This window comes from Peromyscus maniculatus, chromosome 20 (assembly GCF_049852395.1).
Source record: "Peromyscus maniculatus bairdii isolate BWxNUB_F1_BW_parent chromosome 20, HU_Pman_BW_mat_3.1, whole genome shotgun sequence".
Classification (NCBI taxonomy): Eukaryota; Metazoa; Chordata; class Mammalia; order Rodentia; family Cricetidae; genus Peromyscus; species Peromyscus maniculatus.
The window spans coordinates 55,576,614-55,596,068 of record NC_134871.1 but is presented as its reverse complement, the minus strand read 5'-3'; the positions used below and the strand labels follow the sequence as shown (position 1 = coordinate 55,596,068).

The following is a 19,455-nucleotide window of genomic DNA, read 5'->3' as shown; positions in this document are numbered from 1 at the left end:
TACCAAGACTGAAGCACTCAGGTATCCCAGCATGCTTCGTGATAACAGGATACTGGAAACAGTGCAGATGCCCGCAACAGATGTGAACATAGAATCATGGTGAATGCAGAGCAACAGTATACGGCAGCTTAAAGGGGCGTTTTCAAAAGATTCTAAACCATGAAAAATTGTGATAGCCAGGTGGTCACACACACCTTTAATCCCAAACATTCAGGAGACAGAGGCAGGTGGATCTCTGAGTTCAAGGCCAGCCTGGTCTACACAGAATTCCAGGATAGCCAGGGCTATACAGAAAAACCCTGTCTTGAAAAACCAAAAACCAAACCAAACAAACAAACAAAAAAGATTGTGATATGGGAAACTGCAGACACAGAATTGAGTGAGCAGTAAATTTCACTAACAATTTTGCTTTATTACACTGAGTATAAGGATTGTGGGCTAGCCTTATCTTCTTCTTTAAAGATTTATTTAGTTATTATGTATACAATGTTCTGCCTGTATGCCAGAAGAGGGCATCAGACCTTATTATAGATGGATGTGAGCCACCATGTGGGTGCTGGGAATTGAACTCAGGACCTCTGGAAGAGCAGCCAGTACTCTTAACCTCTGAGCCATCTCTCCAGCCCCCCACTTATCTTCTTCCATTCTGGTGCATTCTGAAAAGTTTAAAGTAACTCGTCTACTAAGGAATAAGTGTAACAGAAGCTGCACTTATTCGAATTACTGTCAAATCCATTATTTGTTGAGGCTGGAGAGATGGCTCAGTGGTTAGGAGCACTGGCTGCTCTTGCAGAGAACCAGGGTTCAGTTCCCAGCTCACAACCCCCTGTATGTAACACTTGTCTTGAGGGATCCACTGACCTCTTCCACAGGCACCGCTTGTACATGGTGCTCATACATACACACATGCAGGCAGACACTCATGCACATAAGTTGAAAATAAAAACAATCAGTTGTTGACAAGTGTGAAGAATGTCAGGTCTCGCCTGGTAGAATGGATCCTAAGATGGGTGTTTCCCATAGAGGCTGCTTTACTCTTCTGTAAGAGGGAGTGAGGTGAGTCGAGATGGGACTTACTCTTATAAAATAACATCCGTTGGCAGTTTGCTTACACACGGGCTCCAAGATGTGAAGATGAATGGTCCCATGTCATGTTTCCCCCACAGTTACTGAGCATGCCAATCAAGCCAAGGAGACCTTATACGAGATCAACACAGACAGCTATGACGGGTGAGTTACACTTGCTTTCCTCTAGGTCACAGACAGTGAATGCTAGCCAAGACCTACCCTGTGGGAGCCTTCCCTCCATGTCCTGGGACATGTGTCCTCCACACACATGCACAGATTTCTCCATGCCTCTGTGCAATCATCCCCAGCCCTGGACAGCGCACCAGAAAAACCTGTCCTGCCCACACCTCTTTCTCCCCTCAGCTTCCCTGACTCACTTCTTTGGTCACTTGCTCCAGTTTTCTGAGCTCCCGAGACTGTGCCCAGGGCTGGGGTTGACAACAGGAGCACTGGTCCCCTTTCATCTGGGGTCCCCTGCTGGGCACAGCAAGGCCACCCAACTGGACCAAGAGAAGAGAGGGACATCACATGTCATCCCCTGCCTAGGAGGGCTTCCCAGCAGTAGGAACGCTACCACACTGAGGTGGTATTCATGCCCAGCAAGCTTGAGTCTCAATATTCAGTGTTTTTTAACCTTTAATCACTATTTTTTTTTTTTTCAGTACTGGGCACTAACGCCAGGGTTCTTTGTGTGCTCTGCCACTAAGATATCCCAGATTGAGCTATAGTTTTTTTTTTTTTAGTCATTATTTATTTTATGTGTATAATGGTTTGTTTGCATATATGTAGGTGTGTGTACCATGTGTGTGCCTGGTCCCTGAAGGGCAGAAGAGGAGATCAGATTCCCAGGAATTGGAGTTATAGACTGTTGTGAGCTACCATGTGGGTGCTGGGGATCGAACACCCTGGAAGAGCAGTACATGCTCTTGACCACTGAACTATCTTCCGAGTCCCCAGACCATAGGTTTTCGATGATGGCTGACCAAGGCTGGGCACATGTATACCTGCTCAGAAACCACCAAAATGCTACAAAATGCAGGGAAGCCAGGGTCTGTGAAGAATCCTGATATTTGGAAAAACAGAATAGGGGAGGCTGGCAGGACCTCATCACATAGGGAATTGTTCAGGCACCGTTTCTAGGTGTCTGACAGGCCAGTCTTGTAAGCCGTCCCCAGGACTCGAGGCTCCCAGCTGCTGCAGGCAGAGGACTGGTGGGCTTGACAAACCTGTGCTCCTCCTGCAGCATCGTGTGTGTTGGCGGGGATGGCATGTTCAGCGAGGTGCTGCATGGGGTGATCGGGAGGACGCAACGGAATGCTGGCATTGACCCCAATCACCCCAGAGCCGTGCTGGTGCCCAGTACCCTCAGGATTGGCATCATCCCTGCAGGTATGGTACACATATGGCTTTCTCCAGTCATATGGTCATACCCCCACCCCCTTCATTAGTAAAACTTCCCTAGGATTAGGGCTTCAATTGGGGGGATAGCATTCCCCAATCCTGGTTCATCCTTCATTTAAATTATGATTCTACAATCAGAAGGCAGAGAAGAGGGTCAGGAGTTCGAGATCATCCTCTGTTACATAGTGAGTTCAGCCTAGGCCACGTTAGACCCTGTTTTTTTTTTTTTTTTTTTTTAAAGGTGATTTTTTATAACTTCTCATAACTATACTCTTTCTGTGAGATAAGGTATGAGTAGCAGAAAGAACACGACTGTGTGTCTGGGAAGACCCTTATCCCGGTGCCCTGAAAGCCCAGCAGCACACAGGACAGTCTCTGCCAACAGTTGGAGGCCAGTGGGGCTGCCATCCTGGAGTCAGGAGAGGTACCTGGCACCCGGGGACAGAGACGGGTTATTGGGGTGGCTGTCTGGAAGAAGTGGCTTCTAATTGACCTGAGAGCTGGGATCTGGGGCTGGTATGGACTAAAGGAACCTGCCCAGGAGTCCTGGGACCTTGGGAAGGGACCCAGATGGGGAGGTAGTTGGCAGAACCCAGGACAAGACTTCGCTCACTTTGGGAGGAAGGTGTGGCAGCTAGGCTGTATCTTGAGGGTGTCCATCTGGCTTGGCATGTTTAATGCTTTTCTAGAAAGTTTCTAGTTCTTAGAAAACACAGTGTGATGATCTTGACTTTTACTTCCCATGGACTGAGAGCTTAGGAGACTGGGAAAGCACACTCCTGGGTGTGTCTATGAGGGTGCTTTGAGGAAAGCTTTGGTGGGATATTTGCTGGGCCTGAGGGCGGAGCTTCATCAGCAGGCTTGATGAGAGCGTTACCAGAGACCCAGTCCTTTGAGATGAAGGCAAGCTGGCTGAGAGACCCTGAGGGAAGACAAGTTGGTTTCCTAACCAAAGATGTGGAGCCCTTACTGTTTGCTGGTCACTTACAAGTCATCCTTTGGCCATCAGAGTGGCCTGTGGAGTCCCTGACTCTATGGAAATTGCTACTTGAATAGCATGTGATGCTATTCAAAGAGACTCAGGGAATTGACCTCTGCTTAGTAGGGGCCATGTCCAAACCTTGATCTTTCCTGTGCCACCAGGGCTGTGAGCTCCAGTTGGCTGCTGGCCTGCGGGCTAAGCAAGCAGAGAACCTCCCGCCATCCAGTGTGTAGGGAATGCCAGGTGTTCCTGTGAGCACAGATCATTCTTTTCAACCTGGCCCTCAGCGCTAAGGTCGCGTCAGTAGGGTGGTGAATGAAAGCCCTCAGAGCCACGTCCAGCCTCTTCACAGCAGAATCCAGCAAATGGACAAAGCGGACGTGTGAACCGCTTGTCCTTGGGATGAAATCTGAAACGATGTCTTTGTGTGACCTCCACCGGATCCAGCTGGTTCAGAAGTCTGATGTCTCTTTCACTTCATTAAAGCACAAAATGAGTTTCTCTGGTAGATTGCTCACATGGTGCCGAGTCAGCTCTGACTTCTGCCCAGCTCTGTTTCAACCAGGTGACAGCTCCCATGCTGAGTAGCACACAGGCAGCAGAGTCTCGCTTGACGCCACCGTGGGGACTGCAGGACAGTCCAATAGGGATGGGGGTGGACATGAGCTGCTGAACACTTTTGCCCCTCAGCCTTGATGTCAAGGAAAGTTCTCAGGGAATTGACTATTCGGTGCAATCAGGATCACCTGGGGCAAGTCGAGGAGCTGGTCAGGCTGAGCAAAGGAGGCGAGGCCAGGGGCCTGGGATGTGAGACTCTCTCTCCCCTGTGCGCCCAGCAGAAAGGATGGGGACCGTGCTCCAGCAGAGCTGGGGTCGTCACAGGCTCTAGTTCTAGTTACTTCTTTGTTCCTGTGGTAACACACTGTCACCAAAGGCAGCTTAGGGAGGAAAGGGTTTATTCAGCTTACACTTCCAGGTCACAGTCCATCGTTAAGGAAAGTCAGGGCAGGCACTCACTCAAGCAGGAACTAAAGCAGAAACCATGAATGCTGCTAATTAGCTTGTTCATTGGCTCGTGCTTAGCCAGCTTTCTTAGCCAGCCCAGGCCCACCTGCCTAGGGATGGGACCACCCACAGGGGGCGGGGGGGGGGGTTGGGCCCTCCCACATCCGTTAAGGTAAAACCTCTCACAGACATGGCCAGAGGTCAGTCTGATTGAGACAGTTCTTCAATTGAGGTTCCTTCTTCCAAGGTGACTCTCGGTTGTGTGCCAAGTTGACAATAAAAACTAAGACCTTCACAGTTCGCTTCGTTTGCTGTGGACTTCCCCATGACAATGCTCTGTGCCAGACTCCCGTTGTTCTCAAGGTCTAGGCTGGGCTGGGCAGCACTACTGGCGGCTATATAGGTGTGGGCAGGGGCCACACACCTTCCAGAGCTTTCCAAGGGAGGGAAGTGGCTGCCTGCATTGCAGACATCTCTTAGAAGCTCCAAGAGGGTTCGAGATGCTCTCTGTGTCCGGGTATGCTGCAGGCCACTTCATGCATAAGGCCACTTTTACTATTTTACTATTTTCAGCCTTCATGTTTCAGGTGAAATTCTTGTTTCTCTTTATTCTCTAGCTCTTCCAGGGTCACAGATGGGCAGAATCAGCAGAGCAGAAGTTAGTTATAGTTTTGGCCAGTTACATTAGCACTGAGAGCTTTCCTGTCCTCTTTGCAGGGTCCACGGATTGTGTGTGTTACTCAACAGTGGGCACAAACGATGCAGAGACGTCAGCTCTGCACATCATTGTTGGTGAGTCGAGGCTTATTTTCCTGAGTTTTTTTGTATTTCATTTTATGTATATGAGTGTTCTGCCTGTGTGTACATCTGTGTACCACGTGTATGAGAGTGCCTGAGGAGGAGGTGAGCCTTCATGTGGGTGCTGGGAATGGAACCCAGGTCCTTCTCAACAACAAGTGCTCTTAACCACTGAGTCAACTCTCCAGCCCCACGTCCTGTCTTACACATGTGGCTGCCCCCTGCACAGACCCCAGGCCCCAGCTAGTATTGTGTGGCCCTGCTGTCTCATGTTCTCCCTTGCTCTCCTCCCTTGGCTGGCTGCCAGGACTAATCCCCATTGCAAAACACCTGCAAGGCTCCAGGCTGAGTTACTCCTTTGAGTGACAGACACACCCAGCCCCTGCTCCAGTCCCAAGTGAGAACTCCCCTCCCCCCCCCCTCCCCCCCCCCCCCCCCGGGGAAAAGCTGTGGGGCTTCTGAGAAATGGCTGGTATCCCTGCGCACCCCATCACTCTTTACAGGGTCCTGTTTTACTTACAGTCATGGAAATGCTTTATTTTAAAATAACCACCTGGGATTTTATTATTGGTTTGGGTGGTGTTTTTGGTTTTGTTTTTGGTTTTGTTTGTTTTTGAGACAGGGTCTCAATATGTAGTAGTTGCAGCTGGCTAATACTTACTACGGTGACCAGACTAGTCTCAAACTCACAGGGGTCCTACCTGGCTCTACTTCCCAAGTGTAATTTTTTCTTTCTTTTTCTTTTTCTTTCTTTTTTTTTTTGAGACAAGCCTTTTCTGTATCACCTAGGCTGGACTCAAATTCACAGTCCCTTGCCTCAGCCTCCTGGGTATGGGGCTTGCAGGTGTGTGTACCACCACACTTGGCAGATTTTGTGTTTTAAGTGTTGCATACCTCTTTTCAACCCCAAGCCTGCTCTTCCCTCCGTCCATGGTAACACGGACAGCCCTCCTGGACAGGCTCTGTCCTGTCCCTTCGGAACAGTGCTCAGACCTTGCTTGGAAATAAATAGGAGCCCAAACTTGTCATCGGAGAGTTTGTTTAGAGGTTCCGGCACGTACCCTGGGCCCAAGAACGGTCCTCCCCTACCCAGGGAGGCTGTCCTCTCCGACCGGGAGGGATGCAGATGAAGCAATGAGGAAGGGGACACCCACCCAACCAGCCGGATAAGCTGAGTCCACCCCAGTGTGTGTAATGGCTCGACAGATGTCCCAGCCAGATAACCGTCGTCGTCGCATCTGAGTTTTTGTCGCCCAGATTGCTACACTGAACGCTTTCTGTCTCCTGTGTTTGCAACAGGCAGGCCCCTCCTGTATGTTAGGCGGCAGGGCAGAGGAGGTCAGAGTGGGGGTGGGGGGCCCCCTGATAGTTCTCCTCTCTCTCCCCCAGGGGACTCACTGGCCATAGACGTGTCCTCCGTGCACCACAACAGCACGCTGCTGCGGTACTCGGTGTCGCTGCTGGGCTACGGTTTCTACGGGGACTTGATCAAGGACAGTGAAAAGAAACGGTGGATGGGCCTCGTCAGATACGACTTCTCAGGTATGCGGGGTCCACAGATATTGTGTTCATCCACACAGTGCGCCCCCCGCCCCCCCCAGGGCCAGACTCCGGCCTTGCTTTCCGGAATGGGGGGCATGACCCTGAATCTGGCTATTGTGACCCCGATCGTGTCAGAACTAGACTGAGGGAGGAGGCCCTGTGGACTGGGAGCTTGGCTTTATCAGCTGCCGTGTCAGTGGTACTAACCCGAGAGATCAAGGCAGGTGTTTTCACTGTGAAGAAGTGCAGCAGCCCTGGGCATCTGCCCTTCAGACTCAGGTTCACTTCCTCCCTTCCCACAAATGCACCGGCTTCCTGAGCTTCTGCCGTAGCGGCCATCAGCCGTCCAGCTACACCCGTGAGCACGCGTAACTGAGCAGGACAGGAGAGGTCTGAGGTCTGCACCTGCTTCGGCGGAACTCCAGCAGGGACGGGGAGGACTGGACTGGCTGTGCAGCAGGGACTTGGTCCCCATTTCACAGTTGAGACAGCAGGCAGGATGCTTACGTGACTTGCCCAGGTCTGGGATCACTTCCTGCAGGTCACTGGCTGTCAGAGGAGGTAGGCATCAGTGTCCCTGGGAGGCTTGTTAGAGCCCAGACCTCACTCGGGACCTTCCCAAAGTACAGCTGGAGTGGGGCAGACCTGCAAACAGTGCCCTGGGGATGCAGGTAGGGTCCCCGGTCATAGCCATGTCCCCTCTTACGTAGTCACCAAGCTAGGATGAAGGAGAACAGGTCAGCTTCAGGCTGCACCCAAAGTTACCACCTGCTGGTTTCAGGTAGGGGGTGGGTACTCCCCACCCCCATCGGCTTTAAAGTGCCAAGGAGAGGAGCTTAGTGGAAAATGTGAAATGCAGGGTGTGGTATTCTGGTGGTCCAGGTGAATCCTTTTCCTGGGTTTAGTGTATTCCCCTTGTCTGGGCCCTGTTCTGTACAGTCTGCCTTTGGCAAAACTGTAAAATTTAATGACTCTGAGCACCAGAACCTACCCCTTTCCTGGTGAGAGGAAGGAAGGCAACCTCTGGTGTGGCAGAGATGCAACATACCCAGCCCTTCGGAGAAGGACTCTGGGTGCTGGGCAAACTGACCATTTCCATATTGAAGTACTGCACCTGCCCCCATATTCTGGGATGGGGAGCCCCTGCTGGTCCAGAGCCTCTGGCCGGTGCCTTCCTTCTCATTCCTTCTCAGAACACATCTGAGAAGCCCCATCCTTCCTCTCAGGTGGAGCAGCTCTCCTGGTCTTTGTTCCCACCACATCACGGTCCTGAGAGAGCCACTTGAGGGTGTTAGCGCACACCACACCGGTGGATGTTGGTGTTTGGCTGCAGTGAGGTGGAAAGTTGTCCACTGTGCTGGGCAGCTGAGAGCTTTAGGAAGGACAGCAAGGTGTGAAATGAAGCATTCTGTCCTTCGGACATGCCAGGGCTGGCTGACGGCAGCTGAGGTGGGAACCTAGGGTTTGGAAAGAGGTCTCTGCTTGGGATGAGACAGCTGTCCCCAGTGTCCTATCAGAGCTCAGCATTGCACACCACACACAGCTACCAGCCTGCTCGCTGTGGGTCAGTGCCTCCAGGGCGCCGGACACTGGACATCTCCTGGGGCCCACAGGGAGTAAATAGAAAGAGAAGGTAGCTGGGCGGTGGTGGCGCACACCTTTAATCCCAGCACTCGGGAGGCAGAGGCAGGCGGATCTCTGTGAGTTCGAGGCCAGCCTGGTCTCCAAAGCGAGTTCCAGAAAAGGCGCAAAGCTACACAGAGAAACCCTGTCTCGAAAAAACCAAAAAAAAAAAAAAAAAAAAAAAAAATAGAGAGAGAAGGTGGTGCCAACATCCAGGCAGAGGCAACAGATACCTCATGATCCAGAGCCACTCTCCACAAAGCTCCCCCTGGCATGCTTCTAGCACCCAGCCCCTGGCATAGGGGACAAGTACCTGGAGGGGTACCCAGAATAAGGTGGGAGGAACCAGGACCCTCCTCCCCAGCGGAGGCTTGTGGCCTTGTAGGCGAGGCTATGATGAAGTGGGGCCTGGCCCCTGTGTGGAATGGGAGGGCTCGGTGTCCTAGGGTTTAGATGGGGTGGACTCCTTGCGGCCAGCATTACATCACAGCATAAACTAGACAAGGAGTATGTATAGGACCACAGCAAGCCCAGCTAGTCCCAGAGCAGGTGGTCACCCTAGGACATTCCTGGACCCCCCTATGCCTCCTGCCCACTCCCTGCTATCAGAGGCCCATCAGTCTACCCTGTCAGCCTTACTCAACCTGACATGCACCATGCAGCTGGTACCATGGATAGTACCGCACAGTAGGCCCTTTAGCAGGCAGGCGGTACCACCTTTCATGGGTCCTAAGGTCACCCAGGAGACCCCTAATGTTGTTGATGATGACAACTCTGGTGGGGGCTAAGCACACAGGAAGCAGGGGGCATTGCTGATCGCACTGAAGAAGGGTGGTAGAAACCCTGAGCCATCAGGCCACGCCACTGAGTTCATGCAAGGTCACTGCTGCCAAGTACCCTGCTTGGCAACTTGAAGGCAGCCTGGATATGTGGCTAAAGCCCTGACCATACCTCCCACCAGTGGTTTTGATGTGGTGCTGGTAGTTAGGCCATTGTGGGGAGGGCAGAATCTGCATCTCCTTCTGGTACAGTAACAATGCCACCTGGTATGGTAGCAATGTCGCCTGCAAGGCCCCTCCTGCCCCCTGCAGACTCGTCAGCTTCCTGTCTTCTCTTTTTTAAAAAATTATTTGTAGCTGGAGGGCTTCTCTCCAGGTTCCCCAAGCCCCGCAGTCCCATAATCCACTTATAAAATAATCACTCAGACGCTTATATCACTTATAAACTGTATGGCCATGGCAGATTTCTTGCTAACTGTTCTTATATCTTAAATTAACCCATTTTTATAAATCTATACCTTGCCACGTGGCTGGTGGCTTACCAGAGTCTTTACATGCTGCTTGTCCTGGCGGTGGCTGCAGTGTCTCTCCTCCTTCTTCCTGTTTCCCCAATTCTCCTCTCTTTGTCCCGCCTATACTTCCTGTCTGGTCACTGGCCATCAGTGTTTTATTTATATAGAATGATACCCACAGCACTTCCCCTTTTCTTTTTTTTTTAAAATGAAGGTTTTAACTTCAACATGGTAAAATTACATATAACAAAACAATTATTGAGCAAGAATTACAGTTACAATATTAAAGAAGATGTCCTATCTATCTTATATTTGTGAGTTTAAGGTTTTATATCTAACTTATCTTTTATAATAACTGAGGAAATTACAACTATCTAGTCTTTAACCACATCAAAGACCTGAGAAGGAACATAATGGTACCTGAGAAATGGTAGATGGATGCAAGCAACTTTCGGGAATCTTGCAAGAGTAGACCAAGACAGCTGGCAGCCTGGACAGTCACCTAATGTTTCTCAGCATTGTTGGTGCATTCAAATTGGCTACAGGCCTAGAGTATCTGACAGACCATTTTCAGAAGCAGGATTTCTGAAAGACCATCTTACCCTGTCTTGGCAGAGTACAGTGGTCGCTTTCCTTGTGTCCCGCTTGTCCAGAAAGGACAGCATTGCATTTGTACTGTCAGCCATCAAGGCAAGGGCAGTTCTTTGCCCAGAAGGCCATTTTGTGCCAAAAAGACAAACTTCCAAATGGAAATGTCTTAGAAGTCCAACATTCTCTCGGGATCAAATTGGTGCAGCCAGGAGCAATTGTGTCTCATGTCAACAGAATTCTAAGTTATTTAAATGCCATATTCTCTAGGTCTGTGAAGTGTTTGAAGATTACCTATGTATCTGAAATATATCTATGTATACCTAGAAGACTTAACTAACATGGCTACAAATATGATTATCATAGATGACTAATTATTAATCTATTTTTTAATTATCCATTACAATTTTAAATGAGTTATATAAACATAATACCTCAAACAAGAATAGAAACATATATATACAATATAACAAAATTAACTTCAAGTTTGTATCAATAAACTAAAATTTATACCAATGTAAAACATTTTAAACAAGTTCTTTAAAAGTAGGTTCATTAATCTACCCTTTTATCTTATCATCTCTACATCCTATATATCTATATCAATTATTATTCTGTGTGTCTGAGCATTACATAGATGTCTGGTGCCTACGGAGGCCAGAAGAGGGCGTCAGATCCCCTGGAACTGAAATTACATATGGTTGTGAGCCACTGTGTGGGTTCTGGAACTCCAACCTGGGTCCTATGGAAGGACAACCAGTGCTCTTGACTGCTGAGCTACCTCTCTCCAGACCACTGTCCTCGTGGTGGTGGTGGTGGTGGTGGTGGTGGTGGTGGTGGTGGGTGTAAGGGCACTTGTAACCAGGCACTGACACATGGGTGTTCTTTCTCCACTGCTCTTTTCTCCAGGGTTGAAGACCTTTCTCTCTCATCAGTACTATGAAGGTACAGTGTCCTTCCTCCCAGCACAGCACACAGTGGGATCTCCACGGGACAAGAAACCTTGCCGGGCCGGGTAAGCAGGTGCATTTCTGCATGGGTTTCCATTGTAAATCACTTGACCTATGCAGGGCTGTTTGGGAGCCTTGTTCCTGTTAGGACAGGGGATGCAGAAGGACTTTCTAAACACAGAGGGAAGACTCTTAAGTTTTGTGTGGGGCTTCCCAGTTCACAGATGCTTTCAGAAGAGCTGGCTCAGCATCTCCATCCTGGCCATGTGCATAGCAGCTATGTTCTCCCCATGGCGCAGGCTCAAGGCACGGGTCCAATACTAGGCCAGCCGCACCCACACCCAGATGATACACTAAGTCAGTGGCTCGGCTCTGAGTTACTTACTGACCGGAGCATAGGCTCATCACACTTGTCACCTGAGATAAGGGCATTTTCACTCTAAGGCTACTTGGTGGATTTTTCACATTCCCATTGATGCATCCCAAGCTAGGCAGGTGAGCCTGCCCTAGAGACGTTTGCAAGCCTTGGAGAAAGAAGCTGCTGATTGACCGATGTGAATTTCGGTCTAATCTTGAGAGTTCAAAAGTAGTAGACCAAAGAATTTCTGTTGAAGCCTTTGAAACTTGAGCCTTTCATTATCTGAAAAGGGCTTACATGCTTTTCTGTGTGTGGAGACCAGGGGCTTCGCAGTTGAAATGTGCTCGATGCATGCCCTAGAGGCGCGGTGACCACGCTGTCTTCCAGGTGCTTCGTGTGCAGGCAGAGCAAGCAGCAGCTGGAAGAAGAGCAGAAGAAAGCCCTGTACGGCCTGGAGAACGCTGGTAATCACTGCGAGTGTATTCTTGTGTGCGGCTCTCGGTGCGCGGCCTCCTCTGGCGGTCCAGCCTATCTCCCTCTTCTCCTGGTTAGAGTGTGTCAGTTTTATCTCTAGCTCTAGGCAGCATCAAGTCATTGCAGCTTTGGAGATACTAGGGAACCTAGATATTTGTGGGAAGGCCTTCAGTCGCTGTCACAAGGCTGACCAGAGCCAAGGCTGCTGCTGCTGTTCCAGCTGCTGTGGAATAGGGATTGGCAAATATCCTGTTTGGGCCTGGCCGAATGAGTACCTTCTGCTATGGTCACCAAAGGCCTTTGTTACATCTCTACCCAGCAAGAATGACAGCTCCAGTGGGTATATAAGTGGGTGTGTCACTGTCCTAGAGCATTGCCTATGACCTCTGAGATTGGAGTTTTGTGTCATATTCACACGCAAGCTATTGTTTTTCATTTTTTTTTTTAGACTATTCAAATCTATGGCAAGCATTCTTGGCCTATAAGCCATATAAAGAGAGATGCTAGGCCAGATTAACCCCTGCAGAGGTCTGCTGCTGTACCAGGCTTTTCCTTTTGGGCCACCAACCAGCTCCCAAATCATGGCACAGAGACTTCTTCTCCTTCTTCTTCTTCTTCTTCTTCTTCTTCTTCTTCTTCTTCTTCTTCTTCTTCTTCTTCTTCTTCTTCTTCTTCTTCTTCTTCTTCTTCTTCTTCTAAAGATTTATTTATTTATTATGTATACAGCATGTATGATTGCTGGCCAGAAGAGGGCACCAGATCTCATTACAGATGGCTGTGAGCCACCATGTGGTTGCTGGGAATTGAACTCAGGACCTCTGGAAGAACAGTCAGTGCTCTTAACCACTGAGCCATCTCTCCAGTCCAGAGAGACTTCTTATTAGTTATGAATGCTCGGCCTAGCTTAGGCTTGTTTCTGGCTAGCTCTTTTAACTTAACCTGTTTCTCTTTATCTACCTTTTGCCTCAGAGCATTTTACCTTTCTTCCTCCAGTAGATCTTACTTTCACTACTTCTTGTGTCTGGCTGGCTGGTGGCTGCCAGGTTTCTGGCCCTGGGTGTGTCCGCCTTCTTCTCCCTCCCTTCCTCTCTCTGTGTCTCTCTTGTGCTTAGATTTCTCCTCCTATTTATTCTCTCTGCCTGTCAGCCCCACCTATCCTTTCTCTCTGCCTAGCTATTGGCTCAGCTGTTTATTAGACCAATCAGGTGCCTTAGGCAGGCAAGGTGCAACAAACGTAACACATCTTTACATAGTTAAACACACACCCTTACATCGTTCAACAAATGCAGCATAAACAAATGTAACACACCTTTACACAGTTAAAGTAATAGCCCCCAGCATACACAGATGTAACACCTCTTTGCCCAGTTAAAATAATATTCCACAACAGTCTGCTCACCCTTGTTAAACTGCTGTCCAAAAGTGCTCTTATGGGGAATAGGGAAATGATCTGCTCGGGTCCTAAAGTGAGTGGGTAGTTCCATGGCATGTGGTCAGGCCAGAATGAAAGCCAAGAACCACAGCAAGAGGGAGAGCGGCTACCGCCCCCTGCGGCTGTGCCATGTTGACCACGGCGCCCATCCTCTGTCTTCCCCAGAGGAAATGGAAGAATGGCAAGTGGTGTGTGGGAAGTTCCTGGCTATCAATGCCACCAACATGTCCTGTGCCTGTCCCCGGAGCCCCGGGGGCATGTCCCCGGCTGCCCATCTGGGAGATGGATCTTCCGACCTCATCCTCATCCGGAAGTGCTCCAGGTTCAACTTCCTGAGATTTCTGGTCCGGCACACCAACCAGGATGATCAGGTGAGGTGCACTCTTGCCCCAAGGTCAATTACATTTGGGCAATCCCTGCTGCCCTGGTTTGTAGGATCCATTGTTAACTCCAAGGAAAGAAGACCTTTGGATGTGTTATCTTACTCCTTAGCCTCCTTATTGGTTCCTTCCTTCAACTCAGCAGTTTTAAGAGCACTGGTAGTCCTTGCAGAGGTCCCAGGTTCAATTCCCAGCACCCACATGATGGTTCTCAATTGTAACTCCCATTCCAGGGTATTCAATGCCTTTTTCTGCCCTGCATGGGCATCATGCAAGCACATGATACACAGACACACATGCAGGCAAAACATACCCCCACACACATACAATTAAATAATTTGTTTTTAAAAGTAGAGAATTCTGCCAATCACCACTAATGAACCACAGGATTCTTTCAAGGACTCATATCTGTGGAGGATTTGAAAAAATTTTGTGTGTGTGTGTGTGTGTGTGTGTGTGTGTGTGTGTGTGTGTCTGTCTGTCTGTCTGTGTCTGTGTCTGTCTATCATCTGTCTGTGGATACGTGCACGTGAGTGCAGTTGTCTGTGGAGACCAGAAGTGTTGGATCTCCCTGGAGGTGAAGTTACAAGTAGCTGTGAGCCATCTGATGTAGGTGGGTGCTGGGAACCAAACTTGGGTCCTTTAGAAAAGCAGTCTGGGTTCTTAACCTCTGCGCCATCTCCCTAGCCTCAGACTTGAGATGTCAAAGGTATCAATCAGCAGTTGTCTGAGGCTCCTGGGCGGGTGGCACACTTGCTGTCTGTAAGCTGTCACACAAAGAAGACTGGTGACTCGGAGACACCACTCTATGTGTCTTCACAAGACCACGAGTCCCGGCTGGCTGGAGCCGCAGAGCCGGAAGGTTGGTCTCACTGACTGGCCGCCATGATGTTTGCCTCGGCAGTTCGACTTCACCTTCGTTGAGGTTTACCGAGTCAAGAAATTCCAGTTCACGTCGAAGCACGTGGAAGATGAGGACAGTGACCTGAAGGAACACGGGAAGCAGCCGTTTGGGCAGATGTGCAACGACAGCCCCATTTGCAGCTGCTCGACCTCTAGGAGCTCCTGGAACTGTGATGGGGAGGTCCTGTACAGCCCTGCCATCGAGGTCAGGTGAGTGGGCAGGACCCCAGCCCCCTGACCTGCCCAGACTGTCTGTCAAAGTGAGCTCACTGGGGTTTGTGGCAGAAAACAAGAGGCATTGTTTCCCCCCTGTCCTTACGCCAGGCATGGAAGCTGTGTGTGGTCTGAATTTTGCACGGGGCAGGTGTATTTTAAAAACGGCGTCCGGCGGGCGGCGCTCAGGTGGGAGCCGTGGAGAGAGGTACACCATGCAGACTGCACTCACATGCAGAATTTTATTGGGGTAAGGGAGAGAAGGGAGCTGAGGAGAGGAGAGAAGACAAGAAAAGGAGCACGGGATGGGGCAGAGAGGAGGTTCAGAGGCAACCTTGTAGGGGTGTGAGGGAGAGAAGAGAGGGGAGGGAGAAGAGAGGAGGGGGGAGGGGAGGGGAGAGGGAGAGAGCAAGTCAACAGCCCCACCCTTTTATAAGGGGACAGTGCACATTGGCAGAGAGACCACACAGCAATGAGCGCTTGATGTCGTCAGGACCCTGAGTGGGCCAAGGTATTGGCTGCCTATTGGCCAGGTGCCCGAGGAGCGGGTCTGAATGCTAACAGCAGGTGCTGACTTTGTGGTGCTGGGATTTGCAGACATGTTGATCCTCCTCTGTTCTGGTCTCTTTCTCTCCTGTACTCCGTATTCTGCCCCTGGTCTCTGTCATATTCACACACCACTCCCCTCTCTCTAGTTAGAAGAACAATCAAAAGTAACTGGCCTCATGGGTACTTCCTAAGTCCTGGGTTCCCCCAAATGTATCTGGCCTCCATGGCCAGGGATAGGTGTGCAAGCTAGGAATGAGCAGCACCAGGCAGGAAGGAGTCAGAGGTGTTGAGAAGAACATCCTGAGGCTATCGGGAAAAGAGGGAGGTGGAGTCTCAGAGGGACCTGTAAAGGCCACACAGCCTTGGTGACCAGCAAGGACATGGGCAAGAGCCCAGAGACAGCTGGCTGGCTCTTAGTGACTTCACCCATTCAGTCACGTAGGTTCCCAGTGGGAGCTCAGAGTCAAGAGTGACTTGAGTCAGAGCCAAGGGGAGGCTCACTCACACGCCCACTCTTGCTGGCAGGGGGCATTTCTTCCCCAACTTGTGGTATTGGAATAGAACCCAACCGAAGAGAGCAAAGCAAAGTCTTTCCCCATAGAAAGAATAAAGCAAGGTGTCTTTCGAAAACAGACTTATTGATTTAGTGTTGTGCACATTCGGAGTCTAAGGGAGAACGGTAAGGTTCTGGTAGGTGTGGGGCTCAGGTCGGCTATGAGCGATGGAACACACGTGGAGTTTAAATGGAGCTGTTTGTCTCTGCAGGGTCCACTGCCAGCTGGTGCGCCTCTTCGCTCGGGGAATCGAAGAAAAGTCCTAAGCAAGACTCCCAAAGCTGAGAAGTTGACCTTGAGCTTGGGGAGTGTGAAAATTACTTAAGAAAATTTCGACAGACTAATTATGTTGATATATCCATTTGAATTTAGAAATTTATTTTTGATAGGTAAATCTTGGTTTTTAGAAAAGACAGCTTTGTCAACAATTCCGTATACAGACCTGGCACCCTCGCCTCGGTTCTATGTGCATCTGAGTCGCTTTTCACGTAACTTGTTCTCAGCAAATGGCACTTGCTGGTCCGGGGTTGGCTTGCTAGATCTTAGCCATGCCGACCATGCAAATTTCAAGACAGCCCTTTCGTGGCTATACTGCAATAATTTTAGGGACATTATAATATGAATACTTCCCAGGAATCAGGTTACACCATCTGGACACACGGGTAATGGCCCGGTCACTCTGATCCCTTTGTGAGACTTTCTCTGGAGTTGTTCGTGACCAGGTTTGGGAAAGTAGATGGCTCTCTTTGCCTTCACTTTATGCCAACCTTCATTTATGATCAGGATGTTGCTATGTGGCCCCTGCTGTATGCCACAACTGTAACGCGATACAGTGAGATCCTCTGCACAGCTGCGCCTCCAGAGCGAGGCCACACCACTGCGAGAAGACCCCCAGGGTGACATCTCCTCCTCAGGATTCTTCCCCACCTCGGCTGCCATCACAGCTGCATCCTGTGAAACAATCCAGCCAAGTACCCACTGGAAGTTCCGTTCTGTCAACCCTGGTAGCCCGCACACTCTGGCCAGGGAAGTCTGTGAATCACTGGCCAAAGGGAGCCTCCATTTGGAATCAAAGCACTTGGCACAGCTGGGCTTTGGGAGGGTTGGGGGTGGGGTGGGCAGAGGGCAACTGGCATGCACAGAGGGTATTTTGGAGATTCTAGACCACCTCAGCCTGAGTGTCACCAGTGGGATGGTGGATTGTCCCAGGTCACCCCCAGGTACTTTGGTGCAAGCCCTGTGTCCATTCCCAGGGTCCACGTCCATTCTTCCCTCACCGTGGGTTCTCTTCCGTGTATTTATCGACAGCTTTCTTCTTGTCTATCACAAGGGTATCTAATCCATGCCTTGGCTACTTGCTTTGTCTCCACGAGGGGACTGCTAGCTGCTCTGGCTGAAACCCTAGGCTCATGACCAGTTTCCTCTGAAGGCATTCCTGACCCGGAGCTTCTCAGCCACACACTACGGCCTGTGCTGTGTCTCCAGACTGATGCATCTGAGAAGTGTGGACAAGAGTTTTATGTGAAATTGAAGAATATGCAGCTTACACTAGGCTTGCAAAGAGGGAGGGACGCTGTTACAAGAGTAGGTTTTAGGTTCTGTATTGGGGAAAGCGTACAACTCATGCAGATCCCATTAGTCAGTACGGAGTTCTGCAGGCTGCCCCCGTTTCTAGGTGCTCTTGCGTTGACTTCTATTTTGAAGCATACATGAGATTCTCTGTTTAGCATTCAGTCCCATCCAGACAAAGGGGCAGCTGTTAAGGTTTAGGAACCATGTTAAAGGTAATTATGGTAGTGGTGCTATTTAATGATTGATGGCCGAGTGAAAAGTCTGGATCGAAAGAGTAAATGCACCTAGCAATTTCTATCCAGGTCTGTTCCCGGGTGGGCAGAACCCAAAGGTGTTCTAGGAGCTCTTGGAGTAGGTTGGTAGCCCTGTAGCAGTGTCAGGGCAGACGCCTGGGTGGCCACCTCACTGTCCATCCACCCCTGGCATTCCAGAGGGGCTCAGGACCTGAGGCAGCTGTGGGTGCTCCCGGCTCTCAGGAACTGTACTCTCCCACAAATTCAGGTCTTCACTGGCCTTGCTACATGCTGCCCATGCCCTGCTCCACCCCTGCCACTGCCAGTTCTACTGGAGGGGTCTAGACAGAGGATGCTCTGATGGTGGTTAGCAGTGCAAGCCATGTTCAGAATCTCAACCTTGGCACTATCATGGAGCATCACGAGGGTCAGACACTTATGACCTTTGATACTTGTGCACAGGATGGGAGGGAGCCCCCCCCCCCCCCCCCGACATTCCCAAGCAGTAGACTACAGTCTCCATGATGCTTTTTAGATGCAATACCCCAACCCCAGGCCTTAGGCATTTTAGGAGGAAAAAAACAAAACAGGAGTAGAGATTAGACAGTGGCAACGTAGGATCCCGTAGGGGGTCTGGTCCACGTTTTAACTCCCTCTGGGGACCACTGGTGCACAATTAGGCAGCAGTCATATGCGGTAACTTATTCTTGTTTATCAAAATGAAGCAGTGGGAACGGGGAGCGGCTGGTTTCCCTGCATCTGCCTCCGTCCTCAATACGGTCGGTCTCCTGGAACCAGGAGCCCTGACATGAGGAGGACCCAATATGCCTCCTGATCTTGCTGGCTTCAAGATTAGCAAGTGGCATATTTGCTCTGATATGTTTGAGATGACCAAAAAAAATAAAGTTAATTTTGGGCAGAAATTGGCGTCCCCCACACTCTTTTTTTTACATGCTCTTATTTTCAAAGCAGATTTAAAAAAAAGAAAACATGGTTTAATGAATCTTTGCTAAGAGACTGAGTGATTGTACCCTCCCTGAGGAATCTACCCATCCCTCATCCCCTTCATGGATTGCTCTGCTGCCATGTTAACATTTGAGGAGTCCCTTCCTGGCATGTATCTCACATAGCGTAATTACTTGGCTAGTAGGTCCTGCCATTTGCCTGAAACGCACCAGGTGTAGCTTCATGACTCAGTTTCAGTGATGCCGCTGTGCTCCCGAAGTACAGTTGTGCTGGGCTGAGCACCAGCACCCTGTCTCTCTGTACAGTCAGCCACGGTGGCACGTGTGTGGGTCTGCATCCATGTGTCCTCATCCGCTCCACCTGGCCTAAGGGAACCAGATGAGGGGCTCAAACAGGACTAGGCATGATGGTGCTATAAGCTGAGAGGCCATGCCACCTGCAGGAAGGACAGCTGCAGAGGGTCAGGAAGGGTGAGTGACAGCGATTAGAGTGTCACAGTGGGGGAGAGCTCAGGAGAGCTCAGAGTATCTATCTGCCAAGTTCCCAGGGAACTTTGTGCTGTATCCCAGCACC

The 19,455-nt window shown here is 50.1% G+C and overlaps 1 protein-coding gene across 2 annotated transcripts in view; it reads left to right on the top strand.

Moving 5' to 3' along the window:
* The window catches only part of Cerk (ceramide kinase), a 48,667-nt gene extending 29,828 nt beyond the window's left edge, over positions 1-18,839 (top strand). For both annotated transcript variants that reach the window (XM_076556519.1, XM_006986077.4), the window contains exons 5-13: positions 1,167-1,230; positions 2,312-2,457; positions 5,174-5,248; positions 6,644-6,796; positions 11,208-11,313; positions 11,994-12,070; positions 13,678-13,883; positions 14,797-15,005; positions 16,323-18,839. In XM_076556519.1, the coding sequence (XP_076412634.1) occupies positions 1,167-1,230; positions 2,312-2,457; positions 5,174-5,248; positions 6,644-6,796; positions 11,208-11,313; positions 11,994-12,070; positions 13,678-13,883; positions 14,797-15,005; positions 16,323-16,377 (1,091 nt within the window). In that variant the 3' untranslated portion in view covers positions 16,378-18,839. The remainder of the gene's footprint in view (positions 1-1,166; positions 1,231-2,311; positions 2,458-5,173; positions 5,249-6,643; positions 6,797-11,207; positions 11,314-11,993; positions 12,071-13,677; positions 13,884-14,796; positions 15,006-16,322) is intronic.
* The last annotated feature ends 616 nt before the right edge of the window (positions 18,840-19,455 follow it).